This window comes from Aedes albopictus, chromosome 3 (assembly GCF_035046485.1).
Source record: "Aedes albopictus strain Foshan chromosome 3, AalbF5, whole genome shotgun sequence".
In the NCBI taxonomy this organism is placed as follows: Eukaryota; Metazoa; Arthropoda; class Insecta; order Diptera; family Culicidae; genus Aedes; species Aedes albopictus.
This window is the reverse complement of record NC_085138.1, coordinates 279,188,030-279,214,341: the sequence shown is the minus strand read 5'-3', so window position 1 is coordinate 279,214,341 and position 26,312 is coordinate 279,188,030. Positions and strand designations below refer to the sequence as shown.

The 26,312-nt window shown below is 37.2% G+C and overlaps 1 protein-coding gene across 10 annotated transcripts in view; it reads left to right on the top strand.

Moving 5' to 3' along the window:
- The window catches only part of LOC109420362 (protein Fe65 homolog), a 408,519-nt gene that overhangs the window by 275,116 nt on the left and 107,091 nt on the right, over positions 1–26,312 (top strand). For 6 of the 10 annotated variants that reach the window (XM_062860991.1, XM_062860992.1, XM_062860990.1 and 3 more), the window contains exon 4: positions 6,128–6,300. The exons of 3 other annotated variants lie outside the window; for them this stretch is intronic. In XM_062860991.1, the coding sequence (XP_062716975.1) occupies positions 6,156–6,300 (145 nt within the window). In that variant the 5' untranslated portion in view covers positions 6,128–6,155. Of the gene's footprint in view, positions 1–6,127; positions 6,301–6,626; positions 6,671–26,312 lie in introns of those variants that run through there. One more of the 10 variants, XM_062860995.1, reaches the window with a different exon arrangement.

The window sequence follows — 26,312 nt, the reverse complement described above, 5'->3', positions numbered from 1 at the left end:
TACTCTCTTCGAATGAGTGTAATCAATTTCGTACCTTCCGCCTTAATTGCTTATCCTTTGACAGATACGCGTATTTCTATTACCACTTGTAATATTCTACATACTTTTATTTGTTCAACATCATTAAGACAAGACATAATCAACAATAGTACGCCACAATACTCAGTTTGTGGCTGCCGCTCTTCATCCTCGGTCGCGCCCAATGCTCGCCAAGTCACGCTCCACCTGGTCCGCCCATCGTGCTCTCTGCGTTCCACGCCTTCTTCTACCAACTGGATCAGTTGCAAACACCAGCTTTGCAGGGTTGTTGTCCGGCATTCTTGCAACATGCCCTGCCCACCGTATCCTTCCGGCTTTGGCCACCTTCTGGATGCTGGGTTCGCCGTAAAGTGCAGCGAGCTCGTGGTTCATTCTTCTCCGCCACACACCGTTCTCCTGCACACCGACGAAGATCGTCCTTAGCACGCGTCGCTCGAAAACTCCGAGTGCTTGCAGGTCCTCCTCGAGCATGGTCCATGTCTCGTGCCCGTAGAGGATCACCGATCTTATTAGCGTTTTGTACATGGTGCATTTGGTGCGTGGGTGAATCTTTTTCGACCGCAGTTTCTTCTGGAGCCCGTAGTAGGCCCGACTTCCGCCGATGATGCGCCTCCGAATTTCACGGCTCACGTTGTTGTCAGTCGTTAGTAAGGATCCGAGGTAGACGAATTCCTCCATCACCTATCCCCGTCTATCGTAACATTACTACCCAGACGGATCCAGTCGTCGTATTCGGTTCCGTTTACCAGCATGTACTTTGTTTTTGAGGCATTCACCACCAGTCTGACCGTTGCTGCTTCGCGTTTCAGGTGGGTATACAGCTCTGCCACCGTTCCAAATGTTCTGGCAATAACGTCCATGTCGTCCGCAAAGCACACAAAATGTCCGGATTTTGTGAAATCCGTTCCCCGGCTGTTGAGCCCGGCTCGTCGCATCACACCTTCCAGAGCGATGTTGAAAATTAGGCATGAGAGTCCATCACCTTGTCGCAGTCTCCGGCAAGATTCGAATGAACTGGATAGTTCACCCGAAACCCTTACGCAGTTTTGAACACCGTCCATCGTTGCTTTAACCAGTCTAGTCAGCTTCCCAGGAATGCCGTTTTAGTCCATGATTCTCCATAGCTTTGCTCTGTCGATACTGTCGTATGTCGCTTTGAAGTCGATGAACAGGTGATGCGTTGGAGCCTGGTATTCACGACATTTCTGGAGGATTTGCCGTACGGTAAAGATCTGGTCTATTGTCGACCGACCGTCGATGAAGCCGGCTTGATAACTTCCCACGAACTCATTCGTTTTAGGTGACAGACGACGGAAGATGATCTGGGATAGCATTCAAAATGGTGATCACCCTGAAGTTCTCACATTCCAAATGGTCGCCTTTCTTGTGAATGGGGCAGATTACCCCTTCCTTCCACTCCTCCGGTAGCTGTTCGGTTTCCCAGATCCTGACTATCAGCCGATGCAGACAGGTGGCCAACTTTTCTGGGCCCATCTTGATAAATTCAGCTGCGATACCATCTTTACCAGCTGCTTTGTTGATTTTGAGCTGGTGAATGGCATCCTTAACTTCCCTTAGCGTGAGAGTTGGTTCATTTCCGTCCTCCGCTGTTCTGGCGTCGTCGTTTCCTCCGTTGCCGTGGGCTCCCGTGCCTACGTTCTCCACGCCGTTCAGGTGCTGATCGAAGTGCTGCTTCCACCTTTCGATCACCTCACGTCCGTCTGTCAAGAGGCCTCCGTCTTTATCCTTGCATATTTCGGCTCGCGGCACGAAGCCGTTGCGGGATGCGTTGAGCTTCTAATAGAACTTCCGTGTTTCTTGGGAACGGCACAGCAGTTCCATTTCTTCACACTCCGCTTCTTCCAGGCGGCGCTTTTTCTCCCGAAAGAGGCGGGTCTGCTGTTTCCGCTTCTGTTTATAACGTTCCACGTTCTGTCGGGTCCCTTGCTGCAGCATTACCGCCCTCGTTGCGTTCTTCTCCTCCAAAACCGTTCTGCACTCTTCGTCGAACCATTTGTTCCGTCGATTCCGTTCCACGTACCCGATGGTGCTCTCTGCTGCGTCGTTGATGGCTGCTTTCACTGTACTCCAGCAGTCCTCTAGAGGGGCCTCATCGAGCTCGCCCTCGTCTGGCAACGCGGCTTCGAGATTCTGCGCGTATGCTGAGGCGACATCCGATTGCTTCAGTCGCTCTAGGTTGTACCGTGGCGGTCGCCGGTACCGTACATTGTTGATGACGGTGAGTTTTGGGCGCAGTTTGACCATCATCAGATAGTGCACTGGTCGGAGTCGATGTTGGCGCCACGATAGGTCCTGATGTCTATAGTGTCGGAGAGAAGTGCCGTCCGTCAATCAGAACGTGATCGGTTTGAGATTCCGTCTGCTGTGGTGATCTCCAGGTGTAACGATAAGGGAGGTTGTGTTGAAAAAAGGTGCTACGTATGGTCATATTTTTGGAGGCGGCGAAATCAATGAGTCGTAGGCCGTTTTCGTTCATCTGCTGGTGGGCGCTGAACTTACCAATCGTCGGTCCTCCTCCTGCCCTGCCTGAGCGTTCAAATCTCCTATGATGATCTTGACGTCGTGGCTTGGGCAGCGATCGTACTCGCGTTCAAGCTGCGCGTAAAATGCGTCCTTGTCATCATCAGTGATTCCGGCGTGAGGGCTGTGCGCGTTGGTTATGCTGAAGTTGAAAAATTGGCCCTTGATCCTCAACCTGCACATTCTTTCGTCGATCAGCCACCAACCAATCACGCGCCTCTGCATGTCACTCATCGCATCGCAATAAAAGCTGTTCTCAGTTCGCGTGTGTGGCTGCAGCTTTCATAATGGGTGAATCGATAATTATTGTGCCATTTTCAAACTTAAGTAACTTTTTTCCTACTTCACCAAAATCAACCAAATTTTGCACAGTTTCTCCTTATAGTCTATTGTTTGCATATAATGAATTGAACAGTTATCAGTGAGATTTCGGTCGATATAGAATAAATTTAGTTAAAAGTTCTAAAAAATATGTTGTACAATCACATGCTAAAATCAAAAATCATGGTATCGCGCCTTGGAACAATTAATGATTATACATTATCGGATCATCTTAATGTTCGTCAATAGGTTTCAGGAAAGGTTGTCAGTGAAACATAAGCTTGGAGTAAGGTAAAAATTAGGCACGATGCCCATATACAAACCAGAGAGCTTTAATTATTTGTTTCAAGTGGAGCCTGAACATGTCCACATGGAGGGCGTTATTTTAAAATGTCTTGAATTTCACTAAAACGCATCCTAAATTTGAACCTATACCAAAATGTTAAAATACATACATATACTAAACTACTGTAAAAACTTGGTTTCATTTCGTCAACTGTAGACAATTTGCGAATCAGTTGAAGGTAAGGTGGCACAATAATTAACGACTTACCCTTTAGATGATGATTATCTTTAAACGTTCGCACCATGGATCTTGTCCAACACATCTCATGTAGTGCGATGGTAACGAATTCGTGTATCATCAGCGAGTATGCGGATGCTTCCGATGAAACTGAGAGGTTTTCAATTTCTCGTACCGAGTTTCCAATCGCAAGTTCTTTTCTGTCGTGTGGGTCGTTGTCATTGGAACTAAAGCTGACCAAATCTATGTTTTCTCTAGTTGTCTCCTTGTCGCTCAGAAATCTGACATTGGCAGATAAAGCTGGCAACCCTGAACACGTATCAAGTTTTTAACAGATTAGGTATCAGTAACATAACTTGGCAAGATTCTGTTATTGTCTTATAATCGGGAGCTTGCTCCGGTGACCTGTAATCCCTCGTTAACTCAAAACATATTATTTACCTTACAATGCATCGCATCTCAAAGTGTACAAGAAGAGATCATCATCATTTCGTCCATTGACGTACGATTTAGTTTTGCTCACTAGCAATGGAAGTGGAAAACTGCCAAGTTAGAGTGAAGATTCCGGTGGATCAAACAATAAAGTAAAAAGTTCTCAGTTTTAGCAACTTTTGTTTCTCAACTTTATGCAGTGAACTTCCATGCAGTCGATGCTGTGCCACCGGGGAGCAAACAGAAGGTGAAAAGTGCCTTTTCTCATTTTGTTTAAATCTCGATGTTTGAGCTGGCTGGCAAAAAATAGCATCGGGCGATGCCATCGCCCAAAACGATAGCAAAAAACTTGGATGAAGGTACTCATCGGAAAGATGTAAACAGATTCCTAATACATTATGTACCAAGGTATCGGTATGCTCAACCTGAAGTAGATAGGGTGTTCTAACTGATGCAAGCATGCATGTTTTGTCGCTATTTGTCGAAACAGAGATTGCTACCTTCTTAAGGTGATGGTTTGAGAAGCAAAAGTTTTTGCATTTCAGTGCAAGCTTTTGCGTTGACGATGGTAAACGGATATTGTTCGTTAAAGATTCTGACTAGACTACTGATGATTGGTAGTGGAGGTTAGATGAAATGCTTTAGTTCAGTGTTTCACAAATAAGTTGATTTTCGAACTTTAGATTTTAACTTTCACTTTTTTTATTATTCAAAAAATTAAACAGTGAAAATCAACTGCTAGAATTGACGGCAACTCAGTGAATGAGATATAAATCCATGAAATTAAAATAAAATGAAAGTGAGTCGCATTCTAAGTGGTAGTTTGAAAACCATTGCTTTACGTGGCTCATTTAATTTAGAAGACGAACGTTTGAACCTGTGGCCAGCAGCCTTCTCAGTAACACTCAACAGTAACACATTAAGGACTGTTCAATTTATAAAACGGACAACTTTACAAGGCTATAAAAAAAAGACGCGTAGTTCAAATTTAACCACCCTTGTTTTGTTGTTCAGTACATCATCTGTCATTATAGTAATGATTTTTGAATCGGATGAAAATAGTTTTATTTCATAGAAAATCGGCCAGATGTTAAATGAGGTGAATTTTACGATTGCTGAAAATTTAAAATATACACAAAATTACTGTTCACATATGGTATATCGTTTTGATTATCAGAAAAGTATGTGCCATGCTGCAGCAGCATGAGTAATAAACATTTTGGCGAAGTTTAAGCTCAATTGGAAAATTAGTTGTTGAAATATTCAAGTCTCAAGTGAGATTCGATGTTGTGATTAAAATTTCATTGTAAAGCAAAAAGGGCATGAACATATTCAATAAACAAGTTTTTTATACATCCAGTCGAAAGTAGGAATAATGTGGTTTCAAATGCTTCGTAATAGCATTGCTGGTTTGGTTACTGTGTGCCATTTGAAGGTTCTTCCAAATAACAATGCAACCTAATGCAAATTTTACATACCAATGATGTTGAAAATATAAAATTTTACATCCGATTGTTATTCAATAAGGTGCACAATAACATAGAATTAACTTTGTTGAAAATAAATAATAACAAGATTCGCTGGAGTCGAAAATCGGCATCAATGGAGCAAAAAGAATGCATTTTTTACTATAACCATCTTAATAGATTAAATTTTTGATGAAGAATGCAATTAAAAGTAATTTTTTTTTCTGTATCATCCAGAGAGCAGTGTTCTACTGCTGTGGAAAAATTTTGAGCCGAATCCGTTGTGCTATTGCATCACAGGACTTCAATAAACATTTTTTAATAATTTATTTGTAAACAAGACAACTTACTGTATCAAGCTGGAGGCTGCTTGGTGCGTTATTACTTACCAACTAGTAAGCTTTACCTTTAGTACAATAGTATAAGATTCCAATACATTGATAATTTCATGAAAATATGCATGTTTAGTATGTGGAAAGTTATGTCGAATTTTGAGAAATGGGTGTTTATTGATGTTTTACGAAAACCGCTTCAGTTAGACAAAAAAGGACATTTTGCGTAATGTTATATTTTTCCTACATTTGAGAATAACTATAGTAAGTTATGCAAAAAACTAATAATGATTTTATTGAAAAATACAGAAGATATCGCACAAGCAAGTTGTCCGTTTTATAAATTGAACAGTCCTTAGGTGATCAATCAAAGCTAAAACACTTAACCTAATTGACGACGGTCCTTCGGTATCACCGAAATCTACCCACTCCATTTCATTGTGTTCTTTCTCTTTCTCTCTTTCTAATTACAGGTAAGCGCCGTGACCCGCTCACTTTTGAATGTTGTCGGGTGACATTTTGGTCGGATCACCATTGAGCGTGGTGCTGCTACCGCCACCCTCATTAATTGAGTTTTGTAGAACTATGGCAGCTCTCGCCACGCTCGCCAATCAGCAAAATATCGATGATGACGACATTTTCCTAGGTAATTCTGAGTAAAAGTTGAGTTGTTTTTTTTTCGAATAGATCAATGTCACAGTATTGTACACAAATGTTTTCGTTTAGTTGTTTTTTTTTTTGTTAGATCAAATGTTCACCACATTTAAATTATTTTATGTTTCTTATAATCAACACAAGCCATTCCATTTTACCCCACTTAGAACCAATTCGTACATCTCAGTCGCTTTTGTGTGATTTCATGAATTCTGAGCCGACAGGAGCTTATTTTTTATCTTATTTGCTTTTTCTTTCTTTTCCATACTTTTTTCGATAAATTTGTGACATGTTTTATTTTTCGTGTATCCGCTTTAGGGGTTTGCTTTTGGAACCACCAGAAAGCAGTTCCGTCATCACCGGTATCGTTTTTTTTATTTCCTATAGATTTGTAGACACCAGCAAGGATGGGAACACTCACTTGCAAAGAATTACACCCACTTGCAGTTTTCTCAGCTCAGAAGCGTGCAATCAAGAAATGATGTATGGACGACTTTTGCCTTGTAGTTTTGCCTAAAATTTTGCCGAATAATGTAGGGGTCGCCTACGCATACCGAAGTCGTGAGGGAGCTGCGAAGGCAACGCTCCACAAGGTGAATGTAAATTACACTCGCCTCGTGGAGATTCGCTTTCACAGCATTGTCACGACTTTAGGATTCGTGTGCGACCCCCTACTCTATTCGGCAAAGTTTTAGACAAAACCACAAGGCAAAAATCGTCCATACATCATTTCTTGATTGCACGCTTCTGAGCTGAGAAAACTGCAAGTGAGTGTAACTCTTTGAAAGTGAGTGTTCCCATCACTGGACACCAGTAGATAAGCATTATTAGCATTTTATAGTTGAATGTTTGCATGTTTTAGGGATTTCAGATCCAGATTTGCTTACCATTATTCATTTAATAGTGTCTGGCTTATCTGGTTCACATTCATTCAATGTCAAATCATGGCATGTTAGTAGTAAAGTCACTATATTTACAGTCCGGCGAATAGAAAACTGGCAACTGGAATATCTAACAACAATTCAAGAAGCGCAAGAAAAACTTCAAGCTTTCAGCAAAACTTATTGTTTTTTACATCAAGTGAAGTCAGCACTCAAATGATCTGAAAATAAATTAGATGTTTCCACTTGAAATGTCGCGTTCTTTCGTTTTCCCATATCAAATGACATCTAAAAACAACATCTTTTTATTATCTTTACGGATACAGAACTGTCTAATTCAATTGAATCCGATTGAATAGCTTCGACAGCAGGGATGTCAGATGATTTTTTTTGAAAAATCTGTATCACACTTTTAAAAAATCTGTATCACATCTGTATACAAAAAGAAAATGGCCCCTCAAGCTAAAAAAACTGCATTCCATATTAAACGAAATCTGTACGGATGTCCTAAAATCTGTATAATACAGAAAAATCTGTATATATGGCCTCAATGTTCGACAGTTCCTGCCACCTGAATGTAAATATAGTGATTGTAGTTCTTGAACATACCCCATGTCAAACCAAAATGTGTACACTAGTGACCTATTTTTTTCAGTCCCTTTTCGGAGCACAGTTTTTGCTGAAAACCTGAAAAGTTTTTCGAATTTTTCATCCCTCTATGTTCTGCATTAAAGCTATAGTATGACGATGCACATAAGTTAATTGGTTAAAGTTTGACCGTAAGATAACGAGAGCAAAATGTTTGTCCCTAAATGGGGCTGACAAAATCGGATTCTTACTGTAGCACAGATTTTTAAATAGTTCGTATGCGCACATTTATTAAAAATTAAAATGTTTTGGTATACAAAGGTGATTCGTAAATTAAATGAGATTGACAAATTACAGCAAAATATATGTTTATGCAAACACACGAGCTAATTTTTAAATCCGTGTGTGTCTGGAGTCAAGGTCTGTTGTGGAATTCGTCCTATTTTGCGTAACTCTTACATACATATTTATGTGTTGTGGTTTTCAAGTTATTGTTGTGGATTTCTGTGAACAATGAGCATAATAAAGTAAATGTCATCAATAGGAAGCAATCAGAGAAGTACTAGATTGAAAGTAGTGAGCTGGATTTTTGTATGGTGAGATGATCAGTTCTCCATTTCTGCAATGAAATGGTGCAAACAACGTGGGTTATATGGTTTCTTGCCTAATTTGATGCTGTTTGAGCAAAAATTTGGGTAACTGTGTTGTTGAAGTTGTAAGAAATAAATAATACAACAACACAGTTACCCAAAGGCAGCCTATTTATTGCACCCATAAATAAATAGAAACGCTCCATAGAAAATCAAAAAGCGCTCCATAAAGAATGAACATGTGTTCCATGAAAATGTGCAATGCTACCCATAAATAATTGGAAACGTTCCATACTTTATAAAAAAAATGTATCGGTAAAACATAAAATTTTCTCATTAAAAGTAAAATTTTGCACCAATAAATAAAACTGAAATGCTCCATAATGAAATACAAATGCTCCATAGAAAAATGCAAATGCTCCATAAATAATTGAAATTGTACCCATAGAAAATTGAATATTGCTCCATAGAAAAATTAAATTGCACCATAAAAAATTGAAATTGCATCATAGAAAATAAAAGAATTCTCCATAAGTATTATCAAACTGCACCATAGAAAACATAAATTGCTCCATGAAAAATTTTAAATCCTCCATAGATAGCATATTCTCATAATTTAATTCGACAGGGCTGAATTGCTTTACATTGCACTGCTCTAGTGGTGCAAATGTTTAAAGTTATGGAGAATTTTTAATTTTTTATGGAGCAAATTGTATTTTATGTGGTGCAGTTTGATAATACTTATGGAGCATTTGTATATTTTCTATGGTGCAATTTCAATTTTTTATGGTGCAATTTAATTTTTCTACGGAGCGATATTCAATTTTCTATGGGTACAATTTTAATTTTTTATGGAGCATTTGCTTTTTTCTATGGAGCATTTGTATTTTATTATGGAGCATTTCAGTATTATTTATTGGTGCAACATTCCACTTTTAATGAGAAAATTTCATGTTTTACCGGTACATTTTTTATAAAGTATGGAACGTTTCCAATTATGTATGGGTAACATTGCACATTTTCATGGAACATGTGTTCATTTTTTATGGAGCGCTTTTTGATTTTCTATGGAGAATTTGCAATTTGTTATGGTTGCAACAACCTTTTGCCGTTACCCAAAATTTTGCTCAAACAGCATCAAATTAGCCAAGAAATCATATAACCCACGCTGTTTGCACCAATTCATTGCAAAAATGGAGAATTGAACATCTCACCATACAAAAATTCGGCTCACTACTTTCAATCTAGTACTTCACTGATTGCCTCCTATTGTGCATTCATGCATTGCACAACTTCTCATGGCTGTGATAAGCTTTATGGTTATTATCCATGGATCTTCATTGATTTTACACCCAAACCTACTTTAATGTAATGAGTTGGGATTGCCTAAGAAGTTTTACCTTAATGGCTTCATTACCTAAATAGATTCAGTTTATTATCTAAACGAAATTTAATGGAGGTCATGCAGGGTTTCAGAGGGCTTTCTGGATCTTCAGTAGGGGGGGGGGAGGTGTCAGAGACGTTGCATTGTGACTTCAGGGGTGTTTTGGAAGGGTCTCAGTTGCGTTACGTGGGATCCGATGGGTATTCAGGGGGATTTCGCAGGCATTTCAAAAAGCTTCACAGCGTTTCAGAAGCGTTAGGTAGGCGTTTTCGGGGGTTTCTTAGGGTCTCAGGTGCGTTACATGCGGCCCGAGGGGGTTTTAGGGGGATTTTAGAAAGCTTCAGTGGATTTTGGGCGAGTCTGGGCGAAGGCATTTCAGGAAGCTCAGAAGATCATGTACCGACTTTTCGAACCCTCTAAGCAGAATACCCTCTTCGAATGAGTGTAATCAGATTTGTAAAACTGGTTACACTCATTCTTCAGGTTTTTAGCGAGTTTCAGGTGCGTTACATGGAGTCCGACCGGGTATAGGGGGAAATTGAAGGCATTCTTGAAAGTTTCAGAGTATTTTTAGCGAGTTTCAGAAGTGTTTCTCAGTGTCACGTAGGCGTTTTCGGGGGTTTCTGAGGGTCTCAGGTGCTTTACATGGAGTCCGACGGGGTTTTAGGGGGATTTCTGGAAACTTCATATGTTTTTTGAACGAGTTTCAGAAGCGTTACTCAGGTGTTACGTAGGCGTTTTCGAGGGTTTCTGAGGATCTCAGATACGTTACATGGAATCCGATAAGGTTTTATGGGGATTTCTGGCAACTTGAGAGGATTTTAGGGAGACTACAGTTTCTTAAAATACATTTTGGATCATGACTCTTATGAACTTCAAAACGTTTCATAAACAATGCAGGCGGTTTCAGAAGTGATTCAAGACCTTCCAGGCTGTTTACGATTGTCGATCCAATGACCTGTACTCAAGGGAGCTCTTAAAGATTATTTAACAAACGTTGAACTTACCGCTTTTCAGCACACAGTTGTATGAGGCTGTGTAAGCATGACTTTTATTCAATCATTCAAGCATACAAGTACAAGTAGATTCGATGACTAGTGCCCAAGAAAGTTTTTAGGAAACCTTCAACCATCGAGAAACAAACGTCACACTCTGCTCGCCTCCCATCGATCACCATTTTCACGGCTGATTCAAATATTCGGTAGTAGGTCGATAAGCTCCTTGCGGCGTTCGCATCGTTTTTGCTCATGTTAAACGTTTGCTCACGTCACGTTCTGCTAAACCCCCATCCCCAATTTGTAGGCTGTTTGGGCTCGTTTGGAAGTTGTTAACTTCTTTTCCCGATCAGCCTAGATAGCTGTGTAGTGTCAGTAGCGATTGTCTCAATTGGCTAAGAATAGCACTACGGATCGCCTGATCCAGTGGAATGAGTCCACTAAACAGGTGACCCCTAATTCATGGTGCTATGCGGCGTTATGCTTACCGTGCCAAGGAATGAATGGTTAGGGTGGTCTAATAAAAACCTAACTACAAACGGAGCATGTGGAGTACTAGGGCGCCCTCCACAGTATTCTGCCCTTTCTGCGCTAACTGGAGCATTGGTGCAGTTGACCTTATGTTTCTCCGAGATAATCTGCTATCCTTCTTAAGCCTCAACTGCGAGGCTCAATAAGGGTGGGATTATTAGTATGTTGTTTATTAGCTTCAATTATAACCTATATGGCTCTTCGCATTATGCGTTCTTCACAGTGTCCTCTGTGTATGTTCGTCTCTGGCGCTCTTCAATCGATACCGAATTGGTTATTATCGCTGCTCATTTTCTTGTGTTGTAATTGTAAGAGTTTGAACGTGCCTAGTTTGGGTAGTGGCTATGGTTATGACAGCTCAGATCAATCTTCAGCATAAAAGAACAGCTTTGGTCCAAGGACCTTACTTTCGTAGGGAGAATTTCTATGTAGATGTAATGTTTTAATTAACACCTATATGGTTCCGCATTTTGCGTTTGACCCGATGTTTGCTACTTTCAGTAACATTGAAATGACAATCTTGCGTGTCATGCCTCGAGCCCCAAAATGTTTTGATAAAACTGCTTGTTTGCAGCCTTGCCATTCCCAAATCTTGGTGGGATTACACTGTTAAGTTTATTCCGTAAGTGGATAATGTCTTCGTATGAAGATCAAACCAATCAATTTAACCTCTTCTGAAATGATTAGAACGCTTTGTCGAGCATCACACCCATGATGTTTTCCCAGAAAACGTGCTTCTCCATTAGCACCAACATGCTTACCAAAATGGAAAGTCCACTGTGATGTGTTTACACAATGTTGTTTACGATATCGGAAAAGCATTCATTCAAAAACAATTTTGTTTGGGTGTTTTCTCGCATTTCCAGGATACTTTTGAACACGTACCTTTCGATTCCATATTGGAAGCCGCATGGATTGTCCTATTTATCTTTCAATGATTTCCAATTGGATTTACCAAATGCTCAAAAACCAACATCTCTTCTCGGCATTACGTCAAGCAGCGATTAGGAAATTGGGTGTTTGTGGCTGCCCCCATGCGGGAGTCTTGACATGACTTTTGAGGAATCTCGTAGCAGAAACGCAATTGAGATAACTCAATGTGGTTTTCCTACTTATGATTTTGTCCATCACAAGCCTCAACAGGCTGCTTCATTTGTATATCTTAGCTGAGAATCCGATTGTGGAACTTTGAATCATTTGATATTTAAACACCCAGTTTTTACGTAACTGCGTTTCCGAGTACTCGGTAAACACTCGATTAAGTGAAACTGACCTAAGAAGCCTGAATCTTCAGGATGTTCTGTTGTTCTGAACCCGTTGTGGCAAGTAGCTATAGGCTTACTTTACGCTTTATGCGTTTTTACAGTGCCCTTTTCAGGGCGCTGTTTGAACCCGTTGTGGTATGCTTATGCGATGGCACAAATTTCCCAAATGGAGGAGAACGTGCTTCTTGAGCCGACCTACTGATACCTGATCTGCTAAACCCCCATCCCCCCTAAAAGCGTGACGTAATTTGTGCACGGTCCGTAAGTGTTTTGTCTGTTTCTCTGTGCCCAAACAGTCAACCCCCCCCCTCATCACTCCGTCGTCAGTTTCAATCTTTTACAATAATTCAATATGTTCACTGCTAGGATGATCTCTTGCTTTGTTTCGATAAAGGACAACTGGGGCTAGAACAACGAAAACAACTGGAAATTATTCAACGGTAATTATTGAGCAAAGAGAAAATCGATGAAGAGAAATCGATCATTGCAGATACGCCAGTATGCTACTAAGCGCGAGACTTCGATGTAACTAGGCTATAAGTGCATAGGTCCACAAACATCTGGTATGGTGAAAATACTGCTAACCGAAGTCCATTAGGCCGAATGGTCCATGGGTAGAATGATGATCACGAATAGCAGTTCAGTGATTATGGAACAGGAATCGATATGGTTCCTCAAATTTGTTCGGTTTTCCATTAATTAGCTGATACTTTCACAATATTAATATTGCCTTATTGTTTTACCGCAATCACCAATCAATGTCAAAATATAGTCTAACTAACTAAAAGAACAGCCTATGTTTAGAAGAAGGTAAAACTCACTAGTTGAACATCAGCGGTTTCGGTGCAAAAAAAAAACTATTTTTCTACAACGAAACTATTCTCTCTAATTCAAATAGTGAATTTTTTCTTCTTCTAAACACATGATGTTCTTTCTAGTTTCATTGTAAGACTAGTTTTTGGCATAAATTGTTGATTATATTAATATCATAAAGCAATATTGGTATTGCGGAACTAACAGTTTAATTATTGAAGAAAATAAGAGATCTTGAACCAGTTTATTATTTTTTTAATCTTTATTTAAGAGGTTTTCAGCTTGAGAGCTGATTTGCCTCCTAACCCGTTTATTGTTACTATATTTAAAAGAAGGAAAGATTCATGGCTAAAATACAGTGGCTCCAACTTAAACAATTATTTTAACAGCATAAAAGGAGAAAACGAAAAAAATATGGCCATTCGGCAATATAATTTTTTGACCTAATGAACTTCGACCAAATGACATTCGACCCAACGGCGTTAAGCGAAATGCCCTAACACCATTGATATTAGGATTCTATAACAGTAGCCGGAGCGCCATTAGCCGTAATACCATGAGCCATAAATATGTTAAGCTCACATGTTACCGTGATAAGGGAATATATTGGTTAGAAATGGCGCAAATAAACTAAGAAGTTCATCTAGAAAGAACAGCAGATGATCAAAAGATGAAAAAAAAAAAACTCTGATGGAATTATTAAAATTAATTTCCTTAAGAACAACCTTTTTATAGCATTTGATCAAGTAATGTTCGGCCTAATGGTACATTCAAGCTTGTGATATTGGGGGTACTGGCTTTCGGGTAGTGACAGTTAGTCTAATGGTATAGGTAAAACCGTCACTTAAGTTATTATTTCTGTGTATTTTACTCGTTGCTTCCAAAAGATTTTTATTTATGGTATTCGATTGACTTAAGTGTGTGATCAACAATTCCGGGTAATTTTGCTGTTTGGCACAAAAAATATTATTAAAAGTGATCATGTTAATGTTATTGTCAAAAATAAGCTTAAAAAATTACTTTCAATTGACAGAAGGGAACCTTTGAAAAATATAAGTAAAGCCAAAAATTCCATACCAGTAAAAGCTGGAAAGAACATTTTTTAAAGGAAATTTTGTTACCCAAAAAGAAATATGATGTGACCGAATTTTCTTAAAAGTGCCACCCTACTTCAAAGTCCCAGTATAATGTGAAATGATCACAATCATCTAAGTTTTTCATATATTTTCATCAACCATGCAAAGATATACTCGTACAAATTTTTGAGCAATTTTATCTCAATGGAGCACAGAGGTACACTGCAATGCAATGTATGCCCTCAGTAGAAAATCATTGGGAATAACATGAAATTTTTCAACATGGTATCACATTTATTGGAATAACTTCACAATTAATGCATATATCGTTATGAAAATTGGAATGGAAATAGTAAACAAGTTGTAAAATCGGGGAAAATTTTTAAATATGACTCTCTAGTGTAAAACAACTTCATGAAAAATGGGTGAAAAAAGTCCATTTTTTTAAATGCAAACGTTAATTGAAAAAAAAAAATAAGCTGTTGTGCGCTATAAAATAATTAAATAACATTTAAGATGTAATGTATTGTGAAGTTTGATAGGTTTGAGTTCACATCATTTTTTTGTTTCAGAATGATTTGCCCTTCTTCAAACTATAGGCATTTCTTTCAAAGTTACTCTAAAACCATTTCTTGTTTGCTCTTACATCAATTCCAATAATTTATTTAATTTTCGCATATAAATCTGAACAAAAACAAAATTACATTTTTACAATCATTATCGTGGGCTAATCGATCCCAAACAAATAAAAAACACGATTTATCCTTCAATAAGAATGTTTTAAATTATGATTAGATTGGGAACACTTCTGGATTCAGAACTTTGAAAAATTTCTGGGAAATGGTACTTTCTGGGGAATGGTACATTCTGGCAAATGGTTTTCTGGGAAATGGTTCTTTCTGACAAACGGTTTTATGGAAATGGTATTTTCTGGCAAATGTCTTTCTGGTCAATGACATTCTGGCGAATGGTTTTCTGGCAAATATCGTACAATCCCCTAATCTAAAACACTCCAACTGCTCTGGTAACGTTACCTTAATGGAGGGTCCTAAATAGATTTTACCTTACAGAAGTCTACCTCAGTGAAGGTTTGGGTGTAGTTGAGAAATTGTGCTGCTGATTAATGTTCAATGACCTTATTCAATGTTTTTTTGACAATTGCTGTCCGGCTCATAGAACCTGAAGTAACTGATGAGCATAGGGGTTTCCGAGCCGCAACACTCCCTGATTCGTAACGCTGTTCAAATTCGATACTGCTTTACTCCTTGGTTTTTGATTCAGCACTGCAATATTACTCATAGGTCGGCGAAGAACTCTGTTTCGCAGCCTCATACAACTATGTACTGTCAAGTGGCGATTTCATTGTTGGTTTTAGAATGTTTAAGAGCTCCTTTGGGTAAAGGACCTCGGATCTACAGCGTAATCGGTCTGGAACGTTTTGAATTTCTTCTGAAACCACATGAAGCGTTTATGAAACGCTCCCGTACACTCCGGTTACGCCTCTGAAACGTCCTGAAATGCCACTTAAACCCACTGAAAATCTTGCGGACCTTTTGTCCTTGTCCAAAATCCCAGAGAACACCCCTGTAACGCCACCGAAACACACTTAAACTTCTGTGTATGATGAATAGTAAATGTATTTGATGAAAAATTACTCAAACAAATAGGTAAAATGATCAAACTATCAAAACGAATCAAATATATTATTGATCAATTTTACGATTATAAAAAAAATAACTTTTCCGAATGTTTGTTATATCAACAAATAAACCCCTCCTTTGCTCGTGCCTCATATAACGAAATCACTTCGCAACGTCATTTCCGTTCGGTCATTTGACCAGTTTTATTGCTGACCAGAAACGCCATACGTTTTTCGCGCTTCCCTTCTCCACCGCAAATAGGCCCATCTTTGTACGTTCAGTCTAACATAATGGCGATACTATATGCGGATAACATCAATTCCACATGTCCCTCACTGCCCCACCGATGCGATGCGTTGCGATGATGGTCCCAGTAGATAAAAGTGATAAAACCAAGCCCGAGTGGCCTTAAACATACAAATAGGGCGTCGTCGTCGGTATGTGGTTGTGTTGTATGTGCGTGTATGAAAAGGAACGATACCTTGTAGAGCGGTGGGAACAACATTGTATGGATTGGATGGCACTTCCAGAGGGGCATTGTTTGTCGGTGGCCGAAGGCACGATTAAAGTGATTATTAGATTAGCCAAGGATTAGTTTTATGGCGATCCGGAACGGCTTGGAGTAGGCCGGAATCAAAAGTGGGTGTGACCTCAGTCAAGCCCCCCTTACCTTGTAATTTGGCTGTGAGGAAAATGTTGGGTTTATAGCTTTTTAATTTATTTATTTACGGACGGCTAGCTGTAGGTTTGGGAGTTACACAGTTGATTAGGGTTTTTCTGTCATTCAATTAAGTACGGAGTAATTTTACTTTATAAATTGATTATTACATATTAATAATTACACTAGATGATAAGTAACTTGACACAAGGTCATCAATTTCCATGTAAGGCATCTAAAATAAACTTCTGTGTGGTTCAACTAGACTTGCAACAGACACGTTCTTCGGCTCTCAATCAACTGTAAACATAAAATGATGATGAGTCACTCTTTATGTTATTCTATCTAAACATCAATGGCAGTACTTATTGAAGCACATGGAGAACCCACTACAAGTAGTAGCAAAAACTCATATTATTATATGTTTATCAATATCGTAAAAAAACTGCTTGATAGGTACTTGGCTTGAACAGAAGCGCAATGCGATTAGCCACCAGCTGTCACCACAGCCAGTACTTAGCTCCCGTTTCGACCGGCCGGTTCGTTGTGAGCTAATCAAAACTTTTTCCGTTAAGTGTGTGTGTGTAGGATTAGGCATAGTTAGTGTCGTATCACATGTGTCGAAACAGAAGGAGCTGTTTATGAAGTGCATCCAGTGTGTTTTTGTATCACAATATAGAACTCTACTAGGATGGTTTGTTATCTTGTAAATTTGTGATCAACAGTAAAAAAAAATCGTGACTGAAATCTTTTCAAATCGTTAGACTAATTAGTTTGAAATGTTTGAAATCAACTAAAAGCCGTAACAAACACAATTTGTTCGAAGAAGACTGAAATTAATTTTGCTTTTGCATTGATTTTATGAATCTTCCCTATTATATTGAACTTGGGAAGCATACACGCTCAGCAAGTTCGCACAAAGTTGAGCTATTTTGGAACAGGCTAAAAAATAAGTAACATTTTCAACCCTGACCAATTTCTTACTTGACCAGGAAACAGTGACTGCTAACACTACTGGTGGAAGTCGAACACTCTGTTCAGCGCTTGAACCGGAATACGCAATTATCGTTTCGATGTAACTTTTTGTTACAGTGCCAGTGTAGTCTTCCTTTTCGCAAATGTTTAGAGCCACAAGGATCCAAAATGCATTGTGGTAAATATTATAAGTACATACGTCAACTCACGTGGCGTTAAACTACGTCATTTGGGCTCTATAATTTCCTTCAATTTAGACACCAGCATGTATGGGTTCAAGTTACATTAGTGTACATCCATTTTTCGAAACGTAATATATTACAGACACATTCTACCGTGACGTTACAACGTTTTGACGCCTTGTTTGCCAGATTTTTCACTATAACTCGTAAATTTGACAGTAAACCCTAAATATTTTTGGAACTTCGGATTATTTGTAAAATTTCCTGTAAGTTTAATATGTTGAACACTTAGTTTTCATTGGAAAAGTATGTTAAAAATGGGAATTAGTAGCGTGACGTTACAACGTTGTAACATTCCCATTTTTAACATACTTTTATGATTAAAACTAACTGTTCAACAGATCATACTCTTTGGAAATTTTACAAGGAATCCGAATATGCAAAAATACTTGAGGGGCTCCGGTAGAATTTACTAGTTATAGTGAAAAAAATCTGGCAAAAAAGGCGTCAAAACGTTGTAACGTCACGGTAGAATGTGTCTACAACATAGCTTGTTAGAGAGGTATGCATTTGATATGTGCCTTAAAGAAAAACTATAGAACACGAACAAAACCTGTTAAGTTATGCTAAATTCATTGCAGCAAAAACAAAAGTTATAAGAAGAAGATAAAGAAGAAGTATAAAAAGAGGAAGAAGAAGAAGAAGGTAGTGGAATTGACGACTCAAGGGGGATTCTTTTCAGGATTTCTCCAGGAATACCTTCTGAGATTACTACTGACTGACTGACGGTTGAATTTTACGACTCGAAATTTTCAGACTTCTATTTAGCAGACGTAAAAACTTGAAATATTTTTAGGCAAATTAAGTATAAATGGCATAAAAATACCACTATAATTGTGAAAAAATACCACTTTTTTGGTGGAATTCGAGCCCACGACTCCGTATCACTAGTCCGGCGCTTTAACCAACTAAGCCACAGAACAGGTTACAACAAGAAACAAGGGGTAATTTTTTCACAAATTTCTCTCTTAATTTGCCAAATAAACGTACTTTGCCTAGAAACACTTCAAGTTTTTACGTCTGAAGCTGGACGACTGGTGTAGCCGGAAAAGGGCAATAACATCATTGCTGTATTAAGCACTCCACTTTTACTATTGGAATAGCTTAAAAACTGTAAATAGGTTTTATGTTAGCGTAAGTTTACGTGTATAAGGAGTGTATCGTAAAGTAGTTGAAAATGTTTACAATAGTTTCAAAAATAGTTTCATACGACTTTTAAGAAATTTTCTTTTTGGAGATACTGGATTTATACTTAAAAAAAGAAATGGATTTTATGATTTTCTAAAAATATTCATTTAACTGGGTTTTTAACCTGGATTACTGAACATATGTTTTTAAAATTTTGCACATCTTCTAAAAAATTGAAATCGCGGAAAAAGATCGATAATGTTCGAAAATTGTTAACTTTTTTGTGCAAATACAATAATCTCCAGAATGGGGTAATTCATGTATTTTGGACAGGCTGAGGACAACGTTGAAAAAATCGTCCCCTAGCTTCCTTAGAAATCAATTGATTATTTTGCAAAGTTACCAATACGCTTATAATATGATTGTGCTTTGCGTTCCTGGTGACAAAAACCTTAACAAAAGCATTTTAAGCTGAGAAAATTGCAATTTCCGATCGCCTTTAAGAATTGCATTTTGGACACCGAATATATGTTTTGGACACCCTCAGGTATATATAATTTGGACAGGGCAATTATCTCAATGTTTACCCATGAATACTGCTAAATCATGGAAGTATCATAAATTAACAAATATTTTCTTACAAATAATCAAATTTCTCCGCTCAACAGGCATCTATTTTGATAACTATTACAGTTTTTGTTAAAATCGAGGAAATATCGCCAGACCCACAGAATACGCCTCCAAGTATGCAATCGCGCAGCATCCCCATGTAGTTCGTCAGATGACCAAAATATATTTACAGTAGAAAACTTGTAATGTATTTTGGACACCACCTATTTTAGGCGTTCTAGATGAATGTTAAGAGATTGGCTGCCTAATGCTTCTTTATTGAACATGTTTCAATGCAATAAGGCTTTTAAATTTCTTACAATTATTAATTCAACGATTTTGAGGTGAATATTGTATGTGACCGTGGAGTGTATGTCGTCTTGCATACCTGTGCATTTGAGGGGTTTTAGTGAAATAATTTACATTTTTGATAATTTTGAAGTAAATTCTTAATTGTTAAGCGTATTTTCAACGTAATTCATCAGAATAGGGTCTATTTTATCCATTAATCGATATTGAGAAGTATCTACTTTTATTAGCTCTCCGGAACAAGGCATACATCGCCGTGCATGTCCAAATTATATACATGTCCAAATTATATTTTTTACCCTGCTCATGATATAGGCAAATTATTTTTTTCAAGAAAAATATCCACTGCATTTCAGCGCAATTCTTTAAAATGAAAAAAAGGCCATTTTTGAGAAACCCCTTTTTTCTATGCTCCTCCAAATCATATTTACGCAAACAAAAAATACATTAATTGAAAAAATCGATTTCTTTAAATAGGGAATGTTTTTTAAATTATGGACGAGTAAGTTAGAGCTAAATATGGAGTTTGATAACCTTTACAGATATTTAAAGCAGAACTTCAAAGTTTGACCAAAAAAGGCGTTTTTTGGAGTGGACCAATTTGTAGATATTGGAGATTTATCTATTGAAAATATGAATTATGAAAGTCGGTGTTGAATCACATGTTATGTGTACATAACTGTTAACAAGCATCACTATTTTCCAGATAGTTTATCGTACAAATTTTATTCGCTACAGATTTTTAAAATGTTGAAAAATTTTAACGAAATTGCATTTTGTGCAGCTTTTTATTTTGTGAGGTGTATTCATTAAACCATATTTTGAATAATACCAAACATTTTCCAAATTTTGTCTAGCTGTTTCAAGTTTTAGTATATTGTGAAGATTTCATAGAAGAACCGAAATAAAAAGACCAACCCAGCTTCGAGATAGAGCATTCTGAACATTTTCAACTACTTTCCGATACACTCCTTAGTTGAGTTTTTCTTTTAGATTTTAGTCCATAAATTGTAAATACATTCACCATACAGTAGCAAAGTTTATGCTCGTATAACAGTTTAGTCCACGTTTATCCGTAAAACGACAGTCTTCCCAACATCTGCCTCATAGGTATACGTTGAATGACGTTAGGCAGTGGCAATACAAGATAGGGCCATCGTCAACAACTTCTTTCAATCCTGAGCATCCATGGTGGTGCAGAGGGCCGAATTGAAAGATCTCCATCCTGGGCGATTGCCGGCCATCGCCTTGGCTTGTGGCCAGGTCAAATTTCTGTCGACTTCTTTTTTTTTCCTTATTGAGACTGTGCCGCCATGGCCTCTGGGTCTGCCTGACGCTTGTTTGCAGATTTCGTTCCCGCCCCTGTGTAGAGTGTGGCCGACCCACCTTCACTTTCGCTCCCGAATTTCTAACGTTATCGGCTTTTGATGACCAACGATGGAGCTCCACGTTGGAGATCCAATTGTGAGGTCACCATTTGGTAAACTTATTGAAGGCGCATATTCTTGACAAATTCCGAGTTCAACGCATAGGCAGAGCTGAAAAATATCAGACCTCTTAGTTGACTGCATGACCATTTTCACTATCACTGGAGGCAGATCACTTTGCGGTTTTGGACAAAGTTTTTTTATGCACAGCAAGTGAAATTCCCCATACTCAATCCCATTCAAATTTCAACTACATTACAGAGCGCGAGGGTGCAACCAGTCGCATCAAAATTTTACGCAGTTTTTTTTTTTTTGACGCAAAAGAGGATTGAAAAACTTTGTTTGGAGTTGTTGCGATTGAATTTTAATTCTTTGAACCATCCTACTGTACAGTTTAACCTCAGAAATCTGAACAGGTGTGATTTGATGATTAATTTTGTCCAGATTTTGTTCTCTTATGGACAAGGTATTTGGAGTACATAGCTCAAAATTTCTAGAGCACCGTTTTTTAGAACCGTTGAACGGATTTGGATGAAAATGCATCACGCTGTTGACAACCACTGAACAATTAGCATGATGCATTTTCAGCCATACCCGAGTTAATAAATTTTTACCTTAAACTAGTTTAAAAAAAAAACTACAAAAACCTACATTAAGAAACTACAAAAACCTAATGACGTTCGGATAACCAACCAACCTCTTCAATTAATTAACTACCTAACACTGACTAATCAGTGTCAGTCGAGCCTCTGCCCTTTTATTGATTTATCATGTTTTGAATTCCATTTGTGTGTTTAGTCTTTCTTGTGTTGTTTAATTTAGCTGGAATGGGTGCTGCTGTACTGGCTGGTGTTGGCGCTAACTGCTGTGCTGGCTGGTGTGGTGCTAACTCCTCCCCCTTTAAATGACTTTGTCCTCAAAGTCGTATGGATCGATCTGCTGTTGGCATTCTCAAGTAATTGTTAATTTGTTGAAGTCTTTCATCGGAAACATCAGGATACGGTGATTTGATTTGGATACCTTCTGGTGCCGATGGTTTTTCTTGCTTATGTAAATTAATTTCGATTTGTGTTTTTTTAGCTTGTCTTTTTAGTACGAGTACGTAGACTATAATTGCTGCGATGATTAATGTAAATGTTGTGATAGTAATTGATCCAAATATGTACAGTTTCCATTTGAAAGAATGATTTTGCAAGTACACATGTTTGAGTATTCTTCTATGTTCCAATGTCAAGTTTGCCAAATATTCTGGTGGCGGAACATCGATGATATTTTCTTTGTATGCTAATATTCCTGTTGTAGGTCTGAATGATGTTTTCGGGGTCTCCATGAAGATGTTTGTATAGCGAATGTTGTCGAGGTACAATTCACATTGTTCGAAATGAATTAGGAACGATCCTTCCAATAGTTTACTTGAATTACTGCAGTTGGTGTATAGCGATATATTCACATTATTCAGAAGTAATGTTGCATCATTGATTCTATTAATTACTCGAGATGAATACACTTTTTCAAATGTACAATTTGCGTGTCGTGACAGAATCAAATTTCTGATGCATGGGCTTGTAGGTTTTATCAACTTGGATTCACATAAAAAATATTCGGAATCTTCTTTACATGGTGCAGATGTTTCGAAAGTATGCGATTCATTAGTGATAATGTAGCTTGATTCAATATGTATTTTTGTTTGGTTTTGAATCAGAGGACTAATGAATTCGTAGTTGTAAGTTTCGTTTGAAAGTTGTGGAATTTTTAGCATATACATCACGTGCGTATTGTTCATGGCAATTTGTGTACTTGTTTTAGTCAACATCTGTTCAAATGACGTAACAGGGATGTTCTGTTGCTGTAAGAAGTATTTTATTTTTGAATAATCTTTCATAGATAAGATTTGACTGCTAGGAATGCCATTTTTTGCGAGTAATAAGGCATCTTCAAGTATTTCAATTTGATGTTGAGCTGCATTCAGGTTAAGCAAGATTGTTAGAAGGTTGATTTCAATAACATGTTGTTTTTGAGATTTAAAGTCCAGTTCTAGTAATTCGTTGGTGACTTGATTCAAATGTTTGATTCGGGAGTTTATAGCTTCGTTGATGAACGTTTGTTGATTGTTGTTGTCGATTAATGCGTTCATTGTGTTGTTAATTATACTCAAATCCTCAGCGTCGGGAGTTCCAGCAACCCATTTCAAGATTTTTCCAATAGTATCCCATCGTTTTATACGGGATTGTGAATTATTGTGTGGTGCAATTTTTAAATATGTTTGGTATAGCAAATGGTTTCTATTTTGTAACAGTCTATAAAGGTTATTATTATAAACATTTGTTCTTACCAATTCATCAAATTTGGTGATTATATCATGAATTTGCGTAAGATCTATTGGTTGTATTATTCTCACATATCCTAATGTAAGTTTTGCTTTTCCCAATGGAATTATTGCCAGTGGATTTTTATTCAAGTTATGAATTTGTATCTCTCCTTGCACCAACAACATGGAACATATTATTAATCTGCAAATAGAGTAAATTGATATATGTGTATGTTAGTTTTTTCTTAAATTCATTTTATGTATTTTTCGATTATTACTGTCTATAATAAATGTATCAAAATTTTCTTTAACTTGTATCTTTTTATATCTACTTTTTCTTTTTGAAATTTCTTTTGATTTTTCAAAGGCATAGGATCCTGGTTCGTAAATGGGATAATTTTTGTCTTGTATATTTTCATTCTTTTTCTTATATAATTCTATAACATTCTCATGAGTTTTAGACTTTCTTCTGTCTATTTCTTGTGTACTTAAGTTTCTATTTACTTCACCAATATAAATGTTGTGGGGGGTGTTTTTGACAAAACTGTGAATTGTGTTGTTGTATTTATGAACAGCTGATCTAATTAATTGGGAAACATCTATTTCTGGCAATTCTTTTTTAATACATCTCGCAATTTCGCGTAAAGTAGAATGACAACGTTCGATTTGTCCATTCGTTTCAGATCTGTTTATCGGAGTTTTATAAATTTCAATATTTAAATTTCTTAAACGTTGTTCTACTACATTTGAATTAAATGAGCTTTCATTATCCATAATGATCATTCTAGGTATGTTCCATTCATGCATAAGATCCAATAGAGCATCTTCAATATCAAAAAGTGATTTGCTTTCTATTGCTCTATATTTCAAATATTTAGAAAATTTATCAATTGATGTAAGAAACAGATGATCTTGATCATACGTAAATATGTCTACATGTACAATTTCACAAGGTTGATTAGGAATTGGTGTTTTAAATGATATAAACTTTTGTGGGTTTCTTTGATATTTTTCAGTTTTGCATATCTCACAATTTTTTACAAAATCTTCTACCATTCTAGTCATTTTTGGAAAATAAAAAGTTTTTAACAATTGTTCTGAATTTTCTTTCGAATTTCTGTGGGCAAATTTGTGAACCTTTTTTATTTCTTCCAATTGTTTTTCTAAATTATTCAAATCTTGGACTTTGCTTTGGGAAAATCTAGCTTTAATTAATCTTGGATTGAACATTTCTCTGTAAATTTCCTGTATTGTTGCCATTATTGGTTCATCAGTATATATACCATTTATAACATTTGGGTTTAAAAACTTTTTTAGCTGTTCTTTTAAATATGCACTTGAAAATCTTGGTTCAATAAATATGTGTCGTTTGTAATTATCAAAAGGGACTACTAGGCCATAACTGGATCTTGTTCCAATTTTGAAGAATAATTGATTTTTAAAGACATTTATGGGAGCTTCTGTCGAAGGGATAAAGGAACTGTCATCTTCTTCTGCCGAATGTTGAGTCGCAGTGAGGGAATTAATTTGAATACGTGACAAAGCATCTGCCACAATGTTAGCTTTACCAGGCTTGTAACAAATCTCATGGTCATGCTCTTCAATAAAAGCTTTCCATCTTTTTAGTTTTGCATTATTATTCTTCGGAGAAATTGTATATGTCAAGGGTTGATGATCAGTATAAATAATTATTTTATGACCATAAATAAAATTTCTTAGAGTATGCAATGCCCAAACTATTGCAAGCATCTCCTTTTCATTCGTTGCATAATTTTCCTCCGTGTTAGATAACGTTTTTGAAATAAATGTAATAGGTCTTTCTCCATCGTTAAAATTTTGAGATAAAACAGCACCTATTGCTTTATTAGAAGCATCGGTTGTAAGTAAAAAGGGTTTACTAAAATCGGGGAACGCTAAAACATCTTCTGAGGATAAGATTTCTTTTAACAATTTAAAAGCTTTCTTTCCCTCATAATCCAATAATATTTTGAAATTTTTTGACTCATTTTTAGAAATTTGTCGATGACCGTTTTCTCCTTTCAAAAATTTAGTTAATGGCTTTGCAATTTTTGAATAATTTTTCACAAATCTTCTATAATATCCGGATAATCCAAGGAATGCACGTAATTCTTTTAAACTACTAGGTTCTGGATAATTTTGGATACTTTCAATTTTCTTTGGATTTGGTTTCAATCCATTTCTGGACACAATAAATCCAAGAAATTCAACTTCGGGTTTTAGCCATTCAGATTTGTCTAATTGTATTTTAAAATTTGCATTACGAAGAGTTTCCAAAATGATTTTCAAATTGCTCAATTGTTCTTCCAAAGTTTCTCCGAATACTATTATGTCATCAATATAGACATAACAAATTTTACCAATATATTCATGCAACACATCGTCCATCACACGCTGAAAGATGGCCGGGGCATTCTTCAGACCAAACGGTAAACGCACGAATTCATACTTTCCGTTATTTACTGAAAATGCAGTTTTTTCTACATCTTTACCATTCAAGGGTATCTGGTGAAAACCAGACGCAAGGTCCAGAGTAGTAAAATATTTTATTTTTCCCAAGTTTGCCA